At 37.3% G+C, this 18,893-nt stretch overlaps 1 protein-coding gene across 3 annotated transcripts; it reads right to left on the reverse strand.

Annotated features, from left to right (window-relative positions):
- Positions 222–12,501, reverse strand: LOC109843528. Of its 3 annotated transcripts, none has more exons than XM_020412463.1 (10): positions 12,298–12,501; positions 11,056–11,311; positions 9,706–9,765; positions 9,013–9,246; positions 8,716–8,918; positions 7,774–8,218; positions 7,315–7,674; positions 7,051–7,229; positions 3,569–6,553; positions 222–2,933 (listed from the first exon to the last, which is right to left on the reverse strand). In XM_020412463.1, the coding sequence occupies exons 4-10, from the start codon at positions 9,212–9,214 to the stop codon at positions 354–356; spliced, it is 6,954 nt and encodes a 2,317-aa protein (XP_020268052.1). In that variant the 5' UTR covers positions 9,215–9,246; positions 9,706–9,765; positions 11,056–11,311; positions 12,298–12,501; the 3' UTR covers positions 222–353. The 3 variants fall into 3 exon arrangements, with proteins under 3 accessions (XP_020268052.1, XP_020268051.1, XP_020268054.1); XM_020412462.1 differs by having other exon boundaries at positions 11,056–11,314; XM_020412465.1 differs by lacking the exons at positions 7,051–7,229; positions 7,315–7,674; positions 7,774–8,218 and having other exon boundaries at positions 11,056–11,314; positions 12,298–12,499.

The raw sequence follows: 18,893 nt of genomic DNA on the forward strand, positions 1-18,893 counted from the left end.
GGTAAGTAGGTCATATTATTAACATTATATGGGCATTAATTTCTCATGCATATTTATTAGTATCTAAACATGTTCTACAGTATACGAAATGTATCATGAAGCGTCATATATATGTTACTCCTGCAGAAACTATACAACAAGCAGAATCTGGATGCAAAATCATGACATGCACCATAAGTGAACAAAATAACAGGGAGGCTGAAAACATTTCCACAAACAACTAATATGAGACACTGGAGAAAAGGCACTTTCATACCTGAATTATTCATTTGACTGAACAATTTTATTCATCAATATATATTAGATTTTTCTAGGTTACTTCTGCAACTAGCCAAAACAGAGAGCCAAGCTTTTCACCTAGACCTCACAACTTCTTCCTTCATTGCAAGTGAGAGAGCACCAAGGTCTCCTCCATTCTCCACCCTCACACCGGGCATAACCACAGCCCTACTCCCAATAAAACCTCCCTCCTCAACCATAATCTTCCCAAATTTCACTCTCCCTCCTCCTTCATAAATGTGTCCAAAGAGAATCGCTTGCCTCTCTACAGACCCAAACCTCTCAATATCCACCATCTCTGGGTTCAACATTGCCCCCATACTATTTATATACACTCCCTCTCCAATACCCACATTTGCGCCCATCAGCTTCATCCACGAAACAAACAGAAGTGAACCACATGTCATCTCCATGAAGAACTCGCCGACCAAACTCCTCAAAGCTTGCCAAACCGTGTCCATGAAGACTCCAAAGCTCCACATTTGCACTGACTGACCACCTTTCTTCCTCCCCACAAGAATCCATTTCATCACGACACAGACTAGAGAAGCCATGATTCCTGAACAGACCCAGAAGAAAGGCAGCATCCAGTGTAGTGGAAGCTTCTTTTCTTCCTTTAGCAATAGCATCCATTTCAGCGGCAGAAAGATCACCAAACAGAGGGTAAAGTATGGCACAAACGTCTGAAGCAATGGCTGGCAAAGTGTAGCCCAGAGAGTTTGATACCAATTTCTGGCCAGTGTCAATTTGCGACCGTCACTTTTGTTCTCTGTCAACACAGCTGCAGCCATTGGACAACCAGAGAGATCCACCTTGGCATCAGACTGCTCAAGGAATCCTCGCCATGATGCTGGAAGTGGCACTCTATTGCGGATGTGCTGGCAGATTTCATACACGAGTGAGCGACCATGATCAATTGATGCGCTCTCAGTGCAAGATGTAGCTGGTATAACATCAACCTCAGGACACTTGAGGAATGGGTTGAACTCGAGTTCCTCTGTTTCTTCAGCAGAAAGATTCTCGTTGATGATTATTTCACCAATGTCCATGCAAGGGAACTCCATTTCATCCCATGGCCTTGTGCAATCTAGAGCCACTTCTTGATCGGATTTGTCAGATGACACATAAGGCCTGATCTGTAGCTGGAAAACATAGCGAACTCCATCAGGAGAATCCACACGTCGGCGAAAGTCATCAGCAAGGAACAGAAGAGGACGCGTGTCATTTTCTTCCCTGGGAATTGCACCGGTTTCTGGGGGAAGTATTCCCTTAGGCTCCACCTTACCAGCATCCTCACTGATTCTCGAATCAAAAGGGCGAAGTTTAAATTTCACGTACATTTCCTTACCATCATCAAAACGAAGAAGTCGGCAGAAGTTAGAGTAGTAATGCAATTCTGTGTACGAGTCGGCATTTCTCAGTGATCCCCAGACAGCATCACGGATGTGTGGAGCTCTCTTCACCTGTTGTTCCCTTGCAGGGAGGCCACAAACCAGCCAAGCGGCGAACTCTGCAATAGTTCTTGCATAGAATGCTTTTCCCGTCTTAAGAGTCAGGTCAAGAAGTGGTGTTAATGACTCGTCCTGTAGAATTCTCAGAGCAGCGCCTCGAGCATCAATCCTAGCATCATCATCAGCACTCAAACTGTTGCTATGCCGGATAGTAACATTGTGGCACTTGCCAGCACGAAAAATCTTGTGAGTGGGAACTCCAGGAAGATCAGAATAAATCTTAAGAACTCCCCTACCACCCACACCCATTCGGTGGAAATACCTTGAGTTGACCTTCATGGTTGTGATGGCTAAATTTCCAGCAAGATTTCCAAGAATTTTCTTATATTGGGTGTCCATTTCATCAATCCTTTTGTCTGAAGCAACCAACATGTTCTTAACCATAGTGGGGGTCTCAGAACCTACATAGATGCCGCCCCTAACGAGAACAGAGTTCATGGGTGCGATTGAAAGAGCGCCAAGGACAACATCTTCTTGAATTACTGAGCCAGGGAGAATGAGACTTTGACTTCCAACCACTGAATTCCTGTTGACCACAATTTCTCCACTGGTGAACCCTGCTGAGGAATAAAATCCAGGCACAATGCAGCTAAAATCACCCAGGTGGACGCCATCACCAATGGAGATCTGTTCGAGGTTGGCAACCGGATTGATGGCTCGAATAGAACAATGACGACCGATTTTGGCCCCAAATAATCTTAAATACATACAAAAGGCTTCAGTCCCCGAGAGGAGCCTGGCAAATCTAAGATGGCAAGAAATGTTAATGCGTTGGCGGAACCATGTTCTGAAATGGGTTTGCTCAGTTCCATGTTTTCCAGCAAGAAATTGACTTGAAATAGCAGTGAGAAGACTGAGAATGAAGCCATGGGTGATGTACGCAAAAGCAAAGTAGAAAGCAAACACCAATGGGTATGACGGCACATCTTTAATGATAGCAGCATATGCAGCAAGAGTGGCTGGTAACCAGTGGAAGACAGATGCAAGGCATACAAATGTAAAGTGGTGTAGTGATAGAGGACTTTGGAACCAGAAGATATACAACAAATAAAGAATAGCACCAGAAAGAGCACTGAGGAGACCGACTCCATAAATGCCCATGAACTGGTAGAATGGTGAAAGGTACTCAATCAGTGTATCTTTCTGCAAGTGTTGAAATTAAGTTTCATCAGAATTTATCCCGAATCATATGACTATACTATTTCATCATCTTTTGAATAAATATCAGGTCTAGGCGACTTACGATTTTCCAATCCTCAATGAAATCTTCTATAACCATCAAACATTACTTCGAAAAAAATATCAAAATAGAAAAAAGCAGAAGCAAATCTCCATTATGGACATAGTAGATTCCTACTCGGACCCTAGAAACTTGTGTTGTTTCTGCTTTCATCTCGATTATTCACCATATTCCTCCAGATGAGAGCGAAGATTTGATAATTTCTTCTTAGGATTTCATTTTTCAAGTTAAAAAATAAATAAAGGAACATGATTAATAATGTACTATTATCTATACAATTTGACACACAATTTTGTCTATTCTCTATCAATCATGCTACAGTTTGTATAAGTCCTTGTCAATAAGCTCATTTCAGTGTAACTTTTCTATCTACGCAACAGCCTAGGGATAACTTCTTACTATGAGCAAGTTAGGTTAACATAGTAAAATTAAAAGCAATATCAAAGCCTGGTAGTCCAGAAATACAAAGTGGTGATAACTTGGAAAGTAAGAACATAATAAAATGGGAATTAAAGATGTCAAGCATTGTGAAGTATACCTGTTGAATTTTAGCAGCATTTCCAGATTTTTGAACAGGGTTTCCTTCCACTATCTTCTGGAGAGGCTGGACTTCAGAATTTTCTCCCACCAAGCTCCCTTTCTGAAGGACAGCGTAAGGTCCAACTGATGCATTACGACCAATCTTAACCGGGAGGAAGCTTAAGACCCCATTTCTCACTTCATGGCTCTGAATCAACACCCCTTCTGCAATTACAGCCCCTTCTCCAATTGAAACTAGTGAGGGATCCATGATATCAATGGTGTCGATTAAGACTGATCGGCCTATCTGAGCTCCCTGCATCTCAAACCAGTGCTTCAAAAATACTGTTCCACGTAGATGGACAGCCAACATTTTCCCTGCAGCTTCTTGAGCTTTGTTGAGTGCCCACCACTTCACGAAATCAACAGACCATATAGAGACCTCTGGGGTTAAAATATAATTTGGTTGCAAGAAAGGTTTTCCAAATAGGGATAGAGAAATGCAAGTGAGGATGACATAGAAAATCCAAGCAAAAGGAGCAAGGAAAAAAGAAAATATGTACATCGGTAGTAGATTAGTTTCTGTAGACGTTACAGAGACCAAGTTCAATTGCATATTACTCGAAAGATATGCAGGAACAATTAAGAGGGAAGAAGCATAAATAAGTGCAAGAAGTTGGAGAGCTCCCATACCCAATTTCTGTAATCCAGTCTTCTCAATATTTGGTAGGACAAAATCCAAATCTTTATTAACTTCTAGCAAAGTAGCATACTGAGGCTTAGACTTTTTCAGCAGATTCTGAGAAAAGCTAGCTAAATCTGAAATGCAAGTTGCTGTAAAGATATCGACTGCACCAACTGGAACACCAAGATAATCTGACAGCTTCTGAGCTGCTCTAACAACTCCAATCGAATCAATTCCGTAGGAGACAAGGCTTTCTGTTGCTGATATCTTCTCAATGGAAATGCCTGTTTGCGCTGACACTAAATCTCTCAAGAAATCAGTGATCTCCTTCATATCCTTTTCAGAATTAACCGGTTCAATAGAATGGGAAGGAGTTCTGTTGTGTATCAGCCGTAATTCCCTTCTATCTCTGTGGCTACCTGTAGTGAAAGATCGAAAAAGAGACTTTTTAGCTGAAGCTGGATCAGCTGCCATGGCCAGTGTCCCGTCAACAAACTGTTTTAAGCATTCAAACCTCCTGATCTTCCCTGAAGTTGTCTTGCAGATAGTTTTGGGCTTGATCAGCTTCACAGAAGCTACAGAAATACCATGCTCTTCAGCTACCTTTGTCTTGATTTGCTCGACAACGTCCTTGTTTACTGGCTTCCCCTCCCTAACCTCAGCAATCACAACTAGACCAACTTCATCTGAAGCGTCTGGAAAAGTTATTCCCTTTGAAGACAGAACTTCCTCTGGGACACCAATCACAGCACAACAACCTGGACGAAGCAATTCCGAAGAATTTTCAACAGTTTTTTCTACATCAGCAGAGTATATATTTCGTCCTCCAACAATAATGAGATCCTTTATTCTTCCAGTAATGAACAGCTTTCCATCAATAATCCTCCCTAGGTCTCCTGTTCTTGTGAACTTTTTGTCAGCGCAGTTCTGAAGCTTGTTGTAGAACGTCTTTTGGCTCTGTACTTCATTGCCCCAATACCCAATTCCAGCACTGGGGCTACTTACCCAAATCTCTCCCTCTTTTCCGTGATCCTCGAGCTCTCTATCGGTTTCTGCCTCGACAATTCTTATTTCAACATCAGGGTCACCTGGATTCACATATCCACAGCAAACACGACCTTGCCAATCTATGAAGATTGGCCTCCCTTCACCAAAAGCACAGCTTACAAACACGCAGTTTTCTGCGAGACCATAACCAGGAGCTAGCACCTCCTGAGATAGACCAAAAGGACGGGTAATCTCAATTAACCTTTTCAGGGTTTTCTGTCTAACTGGTTCCGCTGCAACCATAAGAAAAATTATTGAAGAAAGATCATAGGTTCGGGGTTTATCCTTCCCGTTGTCTGCCTCCAATCTTCTAAGCACTAGCTCGAAAGCGAAGTTTGGACCGGCACTGTGGGTTGCTTGATAATCACTCATAGTCTTAAGCCAGATGAGAGGATTCCTGATAAATGTCATCGGGGAGAAGAGAACTGCAGTCCCTCCACTCACTAAAGCTGTGAAAAGGCCTCCTATCAATCCCATGTCATGATATTGAGGAAGCCAGCTGACTAATACAGTTCTGGAAGTGCTCCTATATATCCTCCGCATCATCTTAACATTATGGATAAGCCCACCATGGGTGATCATCACCCCCTTCGCTTCGCCAGTCGAGCCAGATGTAAACTGAAGGAAACTCAAATCATTTGCCTGCAGATCTGAGAGGTTTTCTTTGGAGTCAACTGCAAGGTCTTTAAAATTCTTGACCCATGAATCAGAATGGATCCAGGGAAGATCAGGCCACTGAGCAGAAGACTTCTGGTTGCTCTTTGAAAGCATTATCATGCTCTTCACAAAGCCAGCACGAACGGCTGCATGGTAAGAAGATGTCGATAGAATTGCCACAGCATTGCAACTTCTTGAAATGTTTTCGATCTTCAGTAGTGCTTGGCCACCTCTTTGCAGTGGATCAGGGGGTAACACAGGGACTGGAATAATTCTAGCCCTCAGGCACCCAAAGAAGGCATCAACAAACTCCAAACCAGGGAGATAAACCAGAAGAACTCTATCACCAGGTTTAAGAACAGGCTTGCTGCTTGTTAAGAGTTTATAGGCAACAAGGGATGCATTGGAGTGAACCTCTCCATAAGACCTCTTGTTTACAACCTTCCCTTCCTCGTTGATCCAAGTGTAGAGAGTGGCATTCTTAGTGATTTCATTAGTTCCCCAAAACTTTAGGTAACTGTCTAAAGAAGGCAGGTTTGGAAACTTTATTCCTGGGAGTTCACCTAGATCTCTGGGGTAACGAGGCTTGTTATTGGAGACCAGAGGAAACAATCTCTGCAAGGGAACAGGCAACATCATAACTGTTAAATGACACAATATAGCATTATAATATCAACGTTTACAAAACTGGAGATACAAATTCTAAATTCTACTAGAGAATATGTTATAAATCTGGATAAATAATAAACATTGTGTACGTAGAAGTCACATAAAGTGCACGCCTAGCAATCTTTTGAGTTAATCCTTGGTTGCACAAGCATAACCTGTACAGCCAAGAAAATGTCTATCCATCTCCCAACTGTATAATATACTTTCAGTAAAAACAGTCAAATTTAACAACCAAGTGTTGGCTAAAGTTCTGCCTCCACTATTTGCTGCTTGTAGGTATCAAACAAGCAACAATATTGCACTAGCTAGTATTCAGGTTTTGAATAAACCCACAAATTTCAGTTAGAAGTCTGTTTAAAAATCATAATCTAACCGAACATATTGCCCACTTGCTAGCAGTGCTGCATTATACATTATACTAAATAAAAAGGTATTAGAATTACCTTGACATATGGGAACTTTGGCACAGCATTATCATTTGCAAAATGTTTGCAGATCATAGCAATGGAGTAAGAAGAATTTCTTTCTGTCAACTCAAAGGCTAAAAGACCTCCTACATAATAAGTATTCTGAAAACCTTGGAGTTCAGATTCCAACTTTTCATAAAAACCGTTTTTCATATCTGAAAATGTGAAACTCTGTGTAATCAGCTTAACGAATAAAGGAAACAGTTATAGAAAAAAATAGATGCTTCGAGTAAAACATACTTTCAGCATTAACATGCGGGAAGTATTTAAACCTTCGCTGTAAAACTACTTCCTCAACTACTCCTCCCATGGACTCCACAGCATCAATCACAAGCTTGGTTACCATTGGTCCCCGAATTTTTACAGAGTCACCATAAGACCAGAACAAGAAAACACCAGTATCAGCATAAAACCTCTGCATTGCCACTGGGTTTCCTATAGTTGTAGGATCCTCCATGAATTCCTCAAAGTAATAAAACCCCATAGGCAAATGCTCAAATCCCTTAACCTTCAGAACAGTGGTATAGTAATCTATGGTTTGAACCTCGCCAAATAACCCCCTTTCAAGTCCATTAAATTCTACCACCTCATTTTCCAAAACTGAGAATCAAAGTAAGCTTAATCATAAGCTGAAGTAGAAGATAAAAATAAGCCTAATCTTATATGGAGATGCACACTTAAAATAAACGTACAACTCACCTTCTAAAGTCGAAGATGACCTGTAAACCCGTCTATTTCTGAAAGCAAGAGAACCAGAGAGAATGATTTTGTCAAATTCCATCAGTTTCTCTTCACCATCAGCATCCCTAACCATTACATGTACACAATCAGCTATACGGCTGATTTTCAGCACTTCTGTGCTACAGAGGACTTCAAAAGGTAGAGAAAGGCTAAGCTTTTGCCACATGCTTGTGTAACCTCCTCTCAGGCGGCGAATTTTTCCAGCCATCGAAGTGCGTGTAAACTCATGGATATATGCATATGGCATGTCTTGAACAAATCCATAACCAGAGGCTGTGTATCCGTATGCCACTGATTTTGGCACAGATTTCAAACCGTGGAGCTTGACAAAATCAAGAGTTGGATCTGAAGCAGCATTACTGAGTGCATGAATTCCGATTTTACCAGATTTATTTGCTTCATCCTAGAAGTAATGGAGGAATTGTTTAAGTGATGATGAAACTAAAAAGCATAAACCCAGATCTTGATGTACAAAAAATCACAGTGTTTTAGGTTTTCAATGATGAGCAATATATACATATAAATACACAATATTAAATGCACACATATTTTTTTTCCTTTAAAACTTCAAAGATAATCTGCCCCTTACAGCCAGAACCAACTTTGGCCTTTTATTCTCCTGCATTCGAAGCGGTTTTCTTTCAACTCTCTTCATTCTTTTCGGTGAATCTATAATGTAATAAGATGGTCTTCTATGTAGGTAACAGACCAAAAAGCTCTTTGCAATAATCCAGGAAGAGTTTTCTATTTAGAGCAGAATTCTTAAATATCATATATTATCATAAGTACAAGCAGATAATGTGCTAAACCATTGAAGTATAAAATCAAAGAAATTCTTAATGTAGAGCATAATTTGCCTTGTATGAAGTCCTGATGCCAAGGCCATTATTAGTCACTAACCTGTAGTTTTAAGGTGAGGGAAATGAGAGAAACATAATCATCAGCTACTTGTAAGTCTTTATAATTCCCAGTGCATCTATCAATAAGAGCTAGCTTGTGTGCATCCATCTCTTCGAATTCTGCCCCAATTTCATTTGCTAAGTGAGTTATAGTGGGAGCACTGTTTGCGGCAATTACTTGACCGCCCAAATCATAAACCCTTCCTGCATTGTTGAGAGGAAGACCTTAATCATCTCATCAAACCTTGAGATCGAATGCCCAATGAAAACAGATTTATACAGGTACAGATGACCTTACCTCCAATATCAACTGACTCGCACATTCCTGCAACTGTATGATGTTTCTCAAGAACACATACATTACTATAGCCAAGCTTAGCAAGAGCGTAAGCAGCAGCTAAACCACTTGGTCCAGCACCGATTATGCCAATTCTTGTTCTCACAGGCAGACATGGATGCAACTTGGAGAACTGATCATCTATGGATTTTCTTGAATCCATTTGGCCACAGTTGAGCCCTTTGGAAGCAAAACCTGTTAACGTATCAAATCAACACTAATAAGGAGAATAGAATGTCTCTTCCAATAAATGTGTCCTACAGTTTATTCAATCTACTGACCTCAAACTAGCGATGCCTTGTTATTGATGTTATCTTACATTATTGTTTTGTATCGATACAGAACATTACTGTTTCCAATTTAAATAAAAAACAATGAATTTCTAGAGTTCCCACTAAGATATAAAGTATATAAAGAACCAGGTAGAGTAATATAATCCAAATATAAGGCTAGAAGATCACTTTCTTCTGATTCTAAAAATTCTAATAAGTGAGGAAATACGAGCTATACCATTAGTCTCCAAGAGACCCTCCATCACTCAAAGAGAAAGAAAATTGAAATTAAACCAATAATCTGGACCCGTATAGAGCAAGGCTAACAATTGCTCATTCTATGATGACGCATTTGAATGCAGGAACATCAACCTCAGATTACCTCAGGTCAAGATTAGGCCAGGATCTGATTATTCCAAATGTGAGGCTCCAGTTCAGCTCCCTGTAATCCAAAACCTTAAACATATCAGTCAACTGTGCAGCTTAAAATCCATAAGGTTCAAGACAAAAGCGAAGTTCATGAAAAATAGATCCAAGAGCTGGTCACAGCAAGCACATATATATATGCGCAAATGAACGAATAAATAAGATAATCGAGCTAAATTGAAAGTTTCAGGGCCAAGAAGTCTGAATAAACGGTTCCAGACATCCGCAAGCCAAACAGCAAAGTTAGCAAATTTCATATTGGAAGAAATGCAGACAACATCGTCCTGAAGGTAAGAGAAAAATACAGCAGAAACTACTGTGATCCATAGATCTGAACAAATGCATCGACTAGCAACTCCAAAAATTAGAACATTAGTTTATCGCCTCCTTAGTGAAGCAGGTGCCTGTACTCTCAACTTTCCTCCAATGAAAAACTAAAAGATTTGGCATTGACATACAAGCAAAATGGGATTTATATATTGAGCTTTCAAGTTGAAAAATGTGTTTCAGGCATTAGTCATATGTTCAGCTCAACCCAGAAGTGATCAATCATGAAAAATGCTTCATCAATTAGTCATTATAAACAAAATATTTCATTGCGAAGAAAAGTATTTATGGCATCCTAGACCCTTACTCCAATTAGCAAATGTAGAAACCAATTAGACAGCTAGACTAAAAAACTGTAAAACAATTACGAACAAGATCAGGGAAAAAAACTATAGTCATATTGAAGAAAGGTAGTCTGTAAATGTACTTTAAAATGGTAAAGAAACAAATCAGAAAACCAGATTACAAATATTCCTAACTTGCCAAATTTAAGATCCACAAAAAGAAAAGCATGTCACCCAACAGCATATCCACTGCATCAGCAAAAACTTACCTTGAAAAGGTCGTTCAGAAAGCATACTGCAACCATCCAAGAACTAACACAAACTTTTAACTTGGAAAAAATGCATTTCCAATGTCTTACGGCAAATGTAGTCATTGAATATAACTAAAAATGCAGATATTTTGCTACTAACTAAACATTCTTACAATTAGCTAAACACAAGGCAGATACTGCTTACAATTAGCTAAACACACTAATCAAATACTCAAATACGAGAAGATTACCTCAGGTTCACATCATCGATGATGCATGCTTTAAAGATTAAAAAAACTTAATTAACCATTAAAACTAAGTTTTTGATCCAGAGCCATCACAACTCACAAATAACAGCCACGTTACTTAAAAGCAGACCAACTGTTTCAGTTAACAACCTAACAACTGAAAACAACTGAAAGAAACTCAATACTGATTCTTTACCAATTCAAGTCCTCCGGAATAGAATTTGATGCCAAGTGGCGGCACACAAGTGGGCCTTGAATTGTGATATCCTTCTTCCCACTATCCATCACGAAGATTTCCTTCTGGAATTTAAGAAGAGAGGATTCCATCAGGTAAGACAAAGGGCTTATGAAGTAACGAAGCAGACCCAGATGGGAGCACGATATATTCTTTCCTTTATTCCAAATACTAGAAACGGGGTCTCGATGTATCCGTCCGTCAATGTAATGTCCTTCTACTACATTAACAAATGAGCTTTATCAGTTCTAATAAACAAAAACGTTGGAAGCCTTTGATTCTGCAGCCAACTTCAGGAACATGACATGCACTTTAAACAACTGAAAAGAAGTATAAAATCCATACAGGTCCCTTTCATGCAATGTAACAGTTTTTGAGCCTGATTGGAGGAACAAAAGTATTATAATTGATGGCCCCTTAAATGATACTATGGTAGATTCCTGGAACCCTTAAGACATTATCAAGTTTTTCTTTCTCATTTTTTTTGTCACAGTATAGTGATGGATGAAGAGAAGTATATAACAATCAAAAGGAAAAACCAGAGTGGATTATATCTAAAAATACCCAATTGGCTTATGCAAGCCGGTCAGTGGACATATGATAAAGAAAAATTACACATGAAAAGAGATCATGAGAATATACCCAAAATTCGTTTTTGTTTCATGTCTTCCAAAGAAATTAACAAATTAGCAACTATTGGACAATATCCAATGCTAGTTCTTATGGGGAATAGGTAGGTCAATGTAATTAGATTGCCTATGATTACAAGAAATATCATGAAACTCTCAGACAATCAAGCTACTTGATTAAAAACAAATAAAATTTGCTTATGTAGTATAATTTAAATGGAATTTTTGAACTAGTCCTCCCCGTCAATAGAAGTACATAAATGTGACGTACAATGCAACTCAAAATTAGAGCTTTATATAGAAAAATGCAATTTATTAGCACAATAATAATTTTCGCACCCCAATTCTTTAATATTCGCGGTGCGTAGAAAATTTAAACAACAACATAGATTTTTTTCCCCTTCTCTTTTTTGTGGCAACACAAACAGCAATTGATTATTGAGCATCCCAAATTATCGAATGAGTCAGCTTTCTCGAGCACTGTTGTCCACTTAAAATCACTCAAAACAAAAGAATCAAGGACTGCGGAGATCGCCCTAGTTTTGTTTAATTAAACAGCGAGAACAGCACTTACTTGGATTCTCACGATCAGGTGAAAGATGCTGATAATGGCGGTTTTTTAAGGGAAAAAAAATAACAATCCCTAGATTTTATTCCTACTAAGGTGCGAGGATATTCTAGGGTTTGCTTGTACTTGGTAGCAAGGAAACGGCCATGAAATTGATTGGTCTTCTAATTTTTTTGGGATTAATAAAAATTTTGGAAGAATTTTATAGGGATAAATTACGGTCGAAATGTCAGACTAGAGGAGTTTTTTTTTTTTTGAAAAAAACAGACTAGAGGATTAAGTAATAATCTAGTAAAGAGAGGTTTTATTATTATTATTTAATAATATGGATTTTTACTTAAGACCATCTCAGGTAGGTAAATTTTCACCCCTTCTCTCCTGCCACATCACTTTATTCTCCCACCACATAATTCAATAACACTCATTTCCAACTCTGCAGCAGCTAGTTTTTCAAAAACTTTTTCACTTTATTTGGGACCCACCATAACCACATCATATCAACATATACCCCACCATATTTATTCACTCATATTTCTTATTTCATATATTATTTTTACTATTATAACTAATATATTTATAATTATAATTTTATTAATAATTTAATATTCAATAAATAATATTTAATATTTAAATATATTACTAATTTAATTTTTAATATTGGAGGGAGCATAGCTGCTTCCAGGATATTGTTGATACCCATATGGCATATAAGGATTATTATACGGGTATTGCATGCCCATATTTGGAGGCATCATATACGGCATCTGAAAATTTGCCGGCATCCCCGTATTCTGAGTATTTTCTAGGCGTTGCATATTAGGATTTTGAGGATTAGGAAAATTGTAACCTGGGGGCAAATTGTAATTTTGTGAAGGATCCATGAAGGTTGCAAAAAAGGCTTGACAATGGAAGAAAAAAGTAGAGAGAAATGCAAAAAGGAAGAAATATAGGGTGTAAAATCTTAAAAAAAATTTGGTGTCCAAATGACACAAATTTAGGCTCTATTTATAGACCTTGAAAAATTAGAAATAATGGTATAAAAAAATTTAATTCGAATTATTTATGCTCCAAATCTACAATTTAAAGATTAGGTGAAAACAAAAAAGAGTTGGTCCAATGGGGAGAGGGCACGTTTCCATGTGCATGGCTGGTCAAAAATCGTGGGGTTGGTGGGGGCTGATGGGGCTGCGTGCTCCTCTCCCATTGGACCACTCTTCATTAATTTTTTTTTCTTTTTCTTATATAGGAGGCAGGCCCCACATAAAGTGTATTTCATGCAATTTCACGGAAGGGAAATATTTCACCCCTTGGAAAGCTTTTGAAATTTCCCTTCCTATTTCCCTAGCTGCTGTATGGAAAAACCACCATTTTCCCCTCCTGTTGCACTTGGTCTAAAACAACATTTTGAACATGGATACAATCGGTCTCAAAAAATAATTTCCTTCTTTTTTTTGGGTAATTTGTAAAGCTTTAGCGCGCATGTCACATAATACTAATCACATGCACTTCCTTCTGTTTTATTATGGGGTTGTTTCACTTTTACAATAGGAAGATGATAAGAGTAATTACTGGTGTTGTACCTGCGCGTTGCTGTAGGAATTTTTTTCAAAATGTATAATTTACCAAAGTAATAAAATAAAATCTAAACTATGAATATTTAAGGAAGTTAACAATAATTCTTTTTCCTATGATTTTATCATGCTAAACAACTTCTATTATAGCCATGAGTGTTTGAATTATGCTTTAAATTTGTTAAACTTACTATATACATAATGAGAACAAGATAGTTAGTATATATCTATTTATATATAAAATAAGATTACATTCCTTTTTTTTGTGATATATTTCTTTTATTAAAAATGTTTTCCCCTAGTTATTAGAACTGGAGTTGGCGTTAACTTTCTAAAACATATTGTTAAATTATAATTTAACATTATTCAACATATTGTATATATAAATGCTAAAATGTAATTTGATAAACGCATTTTTATTAAATTTCCTCCTCTAATATGTAATTGTATAAATAATCACATAGTTTATTAATAGCACTATGTTCTGTGACGCCCATGTTTTCACTCATGGCTGCAGTCCAAGATGAACCCAGAGATATCAAACCCGCCATGCATCCACACTGTGCAACAATAAGTTTCACCAATCACAGTAATATCCTCTAGTGGGGTCAAATAAAAGAGTAGGTACAAAACAGGCAAAGAAGTAGAACGACAATAATAAACATGATAAACAAGATGATATCTCATAAATAAAGGTCATGTCTCAACTGAAAATAAACTAAAATACATTTGGAGTCTGCAATAACATACGATGTCTCAACATGAATCAAAACAGAAAGTTGAACTAAGGCTCATTGCCTTTACAAAATGGAAATAAACTCTAAGTCTGAATAAAATTTAAAACTATAGTGGAGCCTCTAATAAATCTCTCGGGACAGCGACTATGCAAGAACTCCGTCATCCTACGGCTCTCCGGAACTCCGAGCTACCTGAAAGGGTATTTTTAAAAGAAAAAGAAACAACAACAAGAACGTCAGAGCGTTACAGCAAGATTACCTCCATCCGCCCCAGGGGAAGGGCTGCTAGATGGAGTGGAGGCTCTATCTAGTAAGCATAGTCTACCTAGATTCATTTTTCCCGTATCTAAGTGAGATTAACATTTAGAAACCTACAACACGAGACGTAGTACGTCGAGCGAAATAATCCAAACAAGGAAACCCTCATGTATATACCATAAGTCTTAAATTGTAGATATCTAAACATTAATACCAAACTAAGAAAAGACAATCTAATGAAACCAATAATTAGAAATTCATAACACGAGACTGGTATGTCGAGCAAAATAATCCAAACAAAGAAACTCTCATATATATACCATAAGTCTAAAGTTGTGAATCTCTAATCATTGATCCCAACTAAGAAGTAAAAAGACAGTAAAAGAAACAAGTTATCAACACATCGTATTTATAATATCTTCCACAATCACTAGAGAGATAGAATAAAATACCAATACATAATTTTGTATACTTTCAAAAGTAACATATCTCAGTCGTATAGTTCAATGATAGGTCGTATTCAAAATCGTCATCTGTCATACTTAGGCTATCAAGTAATTGTCTCAGTGCAACGGACTACCCTGTAGGTATCCTGAACTGTGTACACGGCTCATTAGTCTCATCGCGATCTTAGTGCATAATATGAGTGCGGGACGGACTATCAAATAGGCATCCTAGAAATACGTCTCACGAGCCTCATCGCACCCTAGTGCGGGACGAACGGCTAGATCAAGCCTTCTAAAATCCGACTCAATGGCCTGTACATGTGGAATATCGACGCACTACCTCATGTAGTACTGAACTGAGCTCATCAACGATATCCACCTGATATAAATCTTTGTACCTCTGGCATGTCGATGTACTATCCCATATAGTACTAAGATATGCTCATCAACAACATTCAGCTCATGTATAAACCATGTATATTTGGTATGTCGACGCACTATTCCATATAATACTGAGCTGTGCTCATCAACGACATCCAAATGTATATGAACTATATTTAATTCAAATATGATCAAATCAAAATTCATCATAATCCCCTTGGGATTGTTAAATATATAATATAACATATTCATGACTATACGTATAACATCAAGCGGCTAAAAACTCCGCGAACGCACGTCAAAACGACGCAACACAGCTCCACAAAACGAGCAGGAAAAATAGATGTGACATCTGTTAGTAAAATCAGTATATCTTTCTCTAGGAAAACTATTTTTACAAATGGTTTTCTGTTTTGAAAACTAGATTCAAACATATTTTAAATGACATAAGTTTGGTTCAATTTGGAGTGCATTTGTTATCCCAAATCTCCAGTTAAATATTATATATGTGCATCCATTTTTCTGCAGGATATGTTGTTAGTAAAAAGATCATATCTTTCTCTATACAAATTATTTTTAAGATTAATCTTCTATTTTAGAAACTAGATATATATATCTTTCATTTGACACTAGTTTGGTTAAATTTGGAGTTTATTTTCTATTTCTAAATCTCAGTTAAACATGATACAATTGCTATAGTTTTTTGCAGAAAATATTTATTTAGTACATCTTTTAAATTTCTCATATATAAATAAAATTATGAAAAATCCTAATGATCATGATCATGATACTATCATAGACAGCAAGAAAAAAATCACTATTCTCGCATTGGTTTATGTTTTAATATCAAAAATTTAACTTTTATCACATAATGTTAAGATTCAAGCATGAAAACACATATTCAACATCATATTAAATATCTAACTAGTTATTTAACTATGGGGAAGGGTTTGAATGAAGATAATCTTGCCTTAGATATCGTTCTAAGTCTTTGAAATAATCCATAATCAAAAAGAAGTACAACCAAGCCGTTTTCCCCTTGCTACACGTTGATGATCTTGCCCTCGTGTCAATATTTGCTTCACAAAGCTCTCAAAATTCTCAACTTTAGGGCTAGGGATTCAGAGAGAGGAAGAGGGGCTGCTAAGGTTTGAAACTCTGATGTAAGGATGTTAATTTATATGAAAACACATGTTTATATATATGCAAACCCGAAATAAACCCGTTTGACCCGAACCAGGAATCCTAATCTGATTAGGAAAATGACCTTTAGTATTTTAGTCATAACTTTCATGTATGACCTCAGAATGAGGTGATCTAATACTTGTTGGAAAGATCTTGAAGATACCTACAATTTTTGTCTTTTAAGTGTTTCCAAATTCCAACTACATCTGTGAGAAAAATATAAAAATCTCTTTATTAGTCATAAATTTTTAGATTTATACATCGAGCATGAATTGTGCATTTGCTCTTATATATATACATATATACATTGAATTGATCTCAAAATAATTCCTAGTATACTTAAATATCATAATATGTTATTTATAAATATATAACAAATTTATTATTATTTATCATAAAATATTCAAAATTTTGGGGTTTTACATAATTTCGTCCTTGAAATTCAGAAATCATACTTAAGCAAATAATAATACTAGAAAAGCACGTAGAGAGTCTAATTTAACCCGCAAGTATAAACATCTCAGAATATTTACTCTTGATAAGCATATAGGGATATTTATATTTAACAATCCAGGATGACTATATTCCCACTCAACCCCTAATCGAATGGATCTAGTACGTCGGGCGAAAAATCCAAACAAGGAACCCCCAATATATATACCATGTGTTCCAAAAGATTAAGAATTAAGCATAAATATCCTCATTCTAGCGTTAAATCTAAATATAACCACACAAATAATCACACACATAAATCAATCCACTTCCTCAATAGGTACAGGAAGTCGAGCGACATAACATATTTGCGCTCCTAAAAATCATCTTCGATGTCTATACTTAACCATCTAAAATATAAATACCCCCACTTAACACCTAACTAAATAGAACAAGTACATCGAGCGAAAAATCCAAACAAGGACCCCCTCATATATATACCATATGTTCCAAGTACTTAGGAGATAAGTGGTAATACTCTCATTTTAGTGTTAAGTATAAACATCGCCATACATGCAACCATAAGCCATAAACAAGTCATACAAAAATTTAATTTACTAGATCAAACAGATGTGGGTAGTCACGATGTATACCCTCCTCGCGCTTCCAAGAACCTTCTCAACTCCTTTCCGGTTTCGCTGAATTGCCACAAAGGAAAAACATCTTGTTTCTAAATTTCTTGTCTTCCCTAGCAAGCATACAAACTTGGATTTCAATCGTAGTCAGATCATTCTAAAGCTAAATCTTCAGTGCGTTCATCATTCGCTACTGATCTACATCATGAAAGTGCTTCTTCTAAAGCTAAATCTTTAGTGCGTTCATCATTCGCTGCTGCTCTACATCATGAAAGTGCTTCCTAAGCATAGAAACATGAAATGCATTGTGTATACTAGACATCGATGTTGGAAGATCTAGTTTGTATGACACAGCTTTAATGCTCTCCAAAATCTGATACGGTCCAATGTATCTCGACATAAGCTTTTTTTGTCTCCCGAATTGCTAAACACCTTTCACATGCGATACCTTCAGCCTAACCGAATCTCCAATCTGAAACTCCAAGGGTTTTCATCTCTTATTAGCATAGCTCTTTTGCTGACTCTAAATGGCTAGAATCCGATCTCTGGTCAATGTTACTTCCTCAGTAATCTGTCTCATAAGCTCTGGCCCAAGTATTAAACTCTTCTCTGGCTCTACCCAACATATAGATGATCTGTAAGGCCTCCCGTACGATACTTCATACGGGGTCATACCGATTATCACTTGATAATTATTGTTCTAAACAAACTTTATCAATGAAATATGATCCTCCCAGCTACCTTGAAAATCAAATAACACAAGCCCGCAATTTGTTTTCCAACATCTGATTTACTCTCTCCGTCTGACAATCCGTCTCAATTTGATACTGTCGTATCTGGAACTCCACGAAGTTGAATAGTCTCGTGAATAAATATCCTCCCTAGAATAAAATATGCTGACTTTATCAGTCTATCAACTATCACCCCAAACCGAATCATTCTCTTTCTTCGACTTCG

This window comes from Asparagus officinalis, chromosome 5 (assembly GCF_001876935.1).
Source record: "Asparagus officinalis chromosome 5, Aspof.V1, whole genome shotgun sequence".
Taxonomy (NCBI): domain Eukaryota; kingdom Viridiplantae; phylum Streptophyta; class Magnoliopsida; order Asparagales; family Asparagaceae; genus Asparagus; species Asparagus officinalis.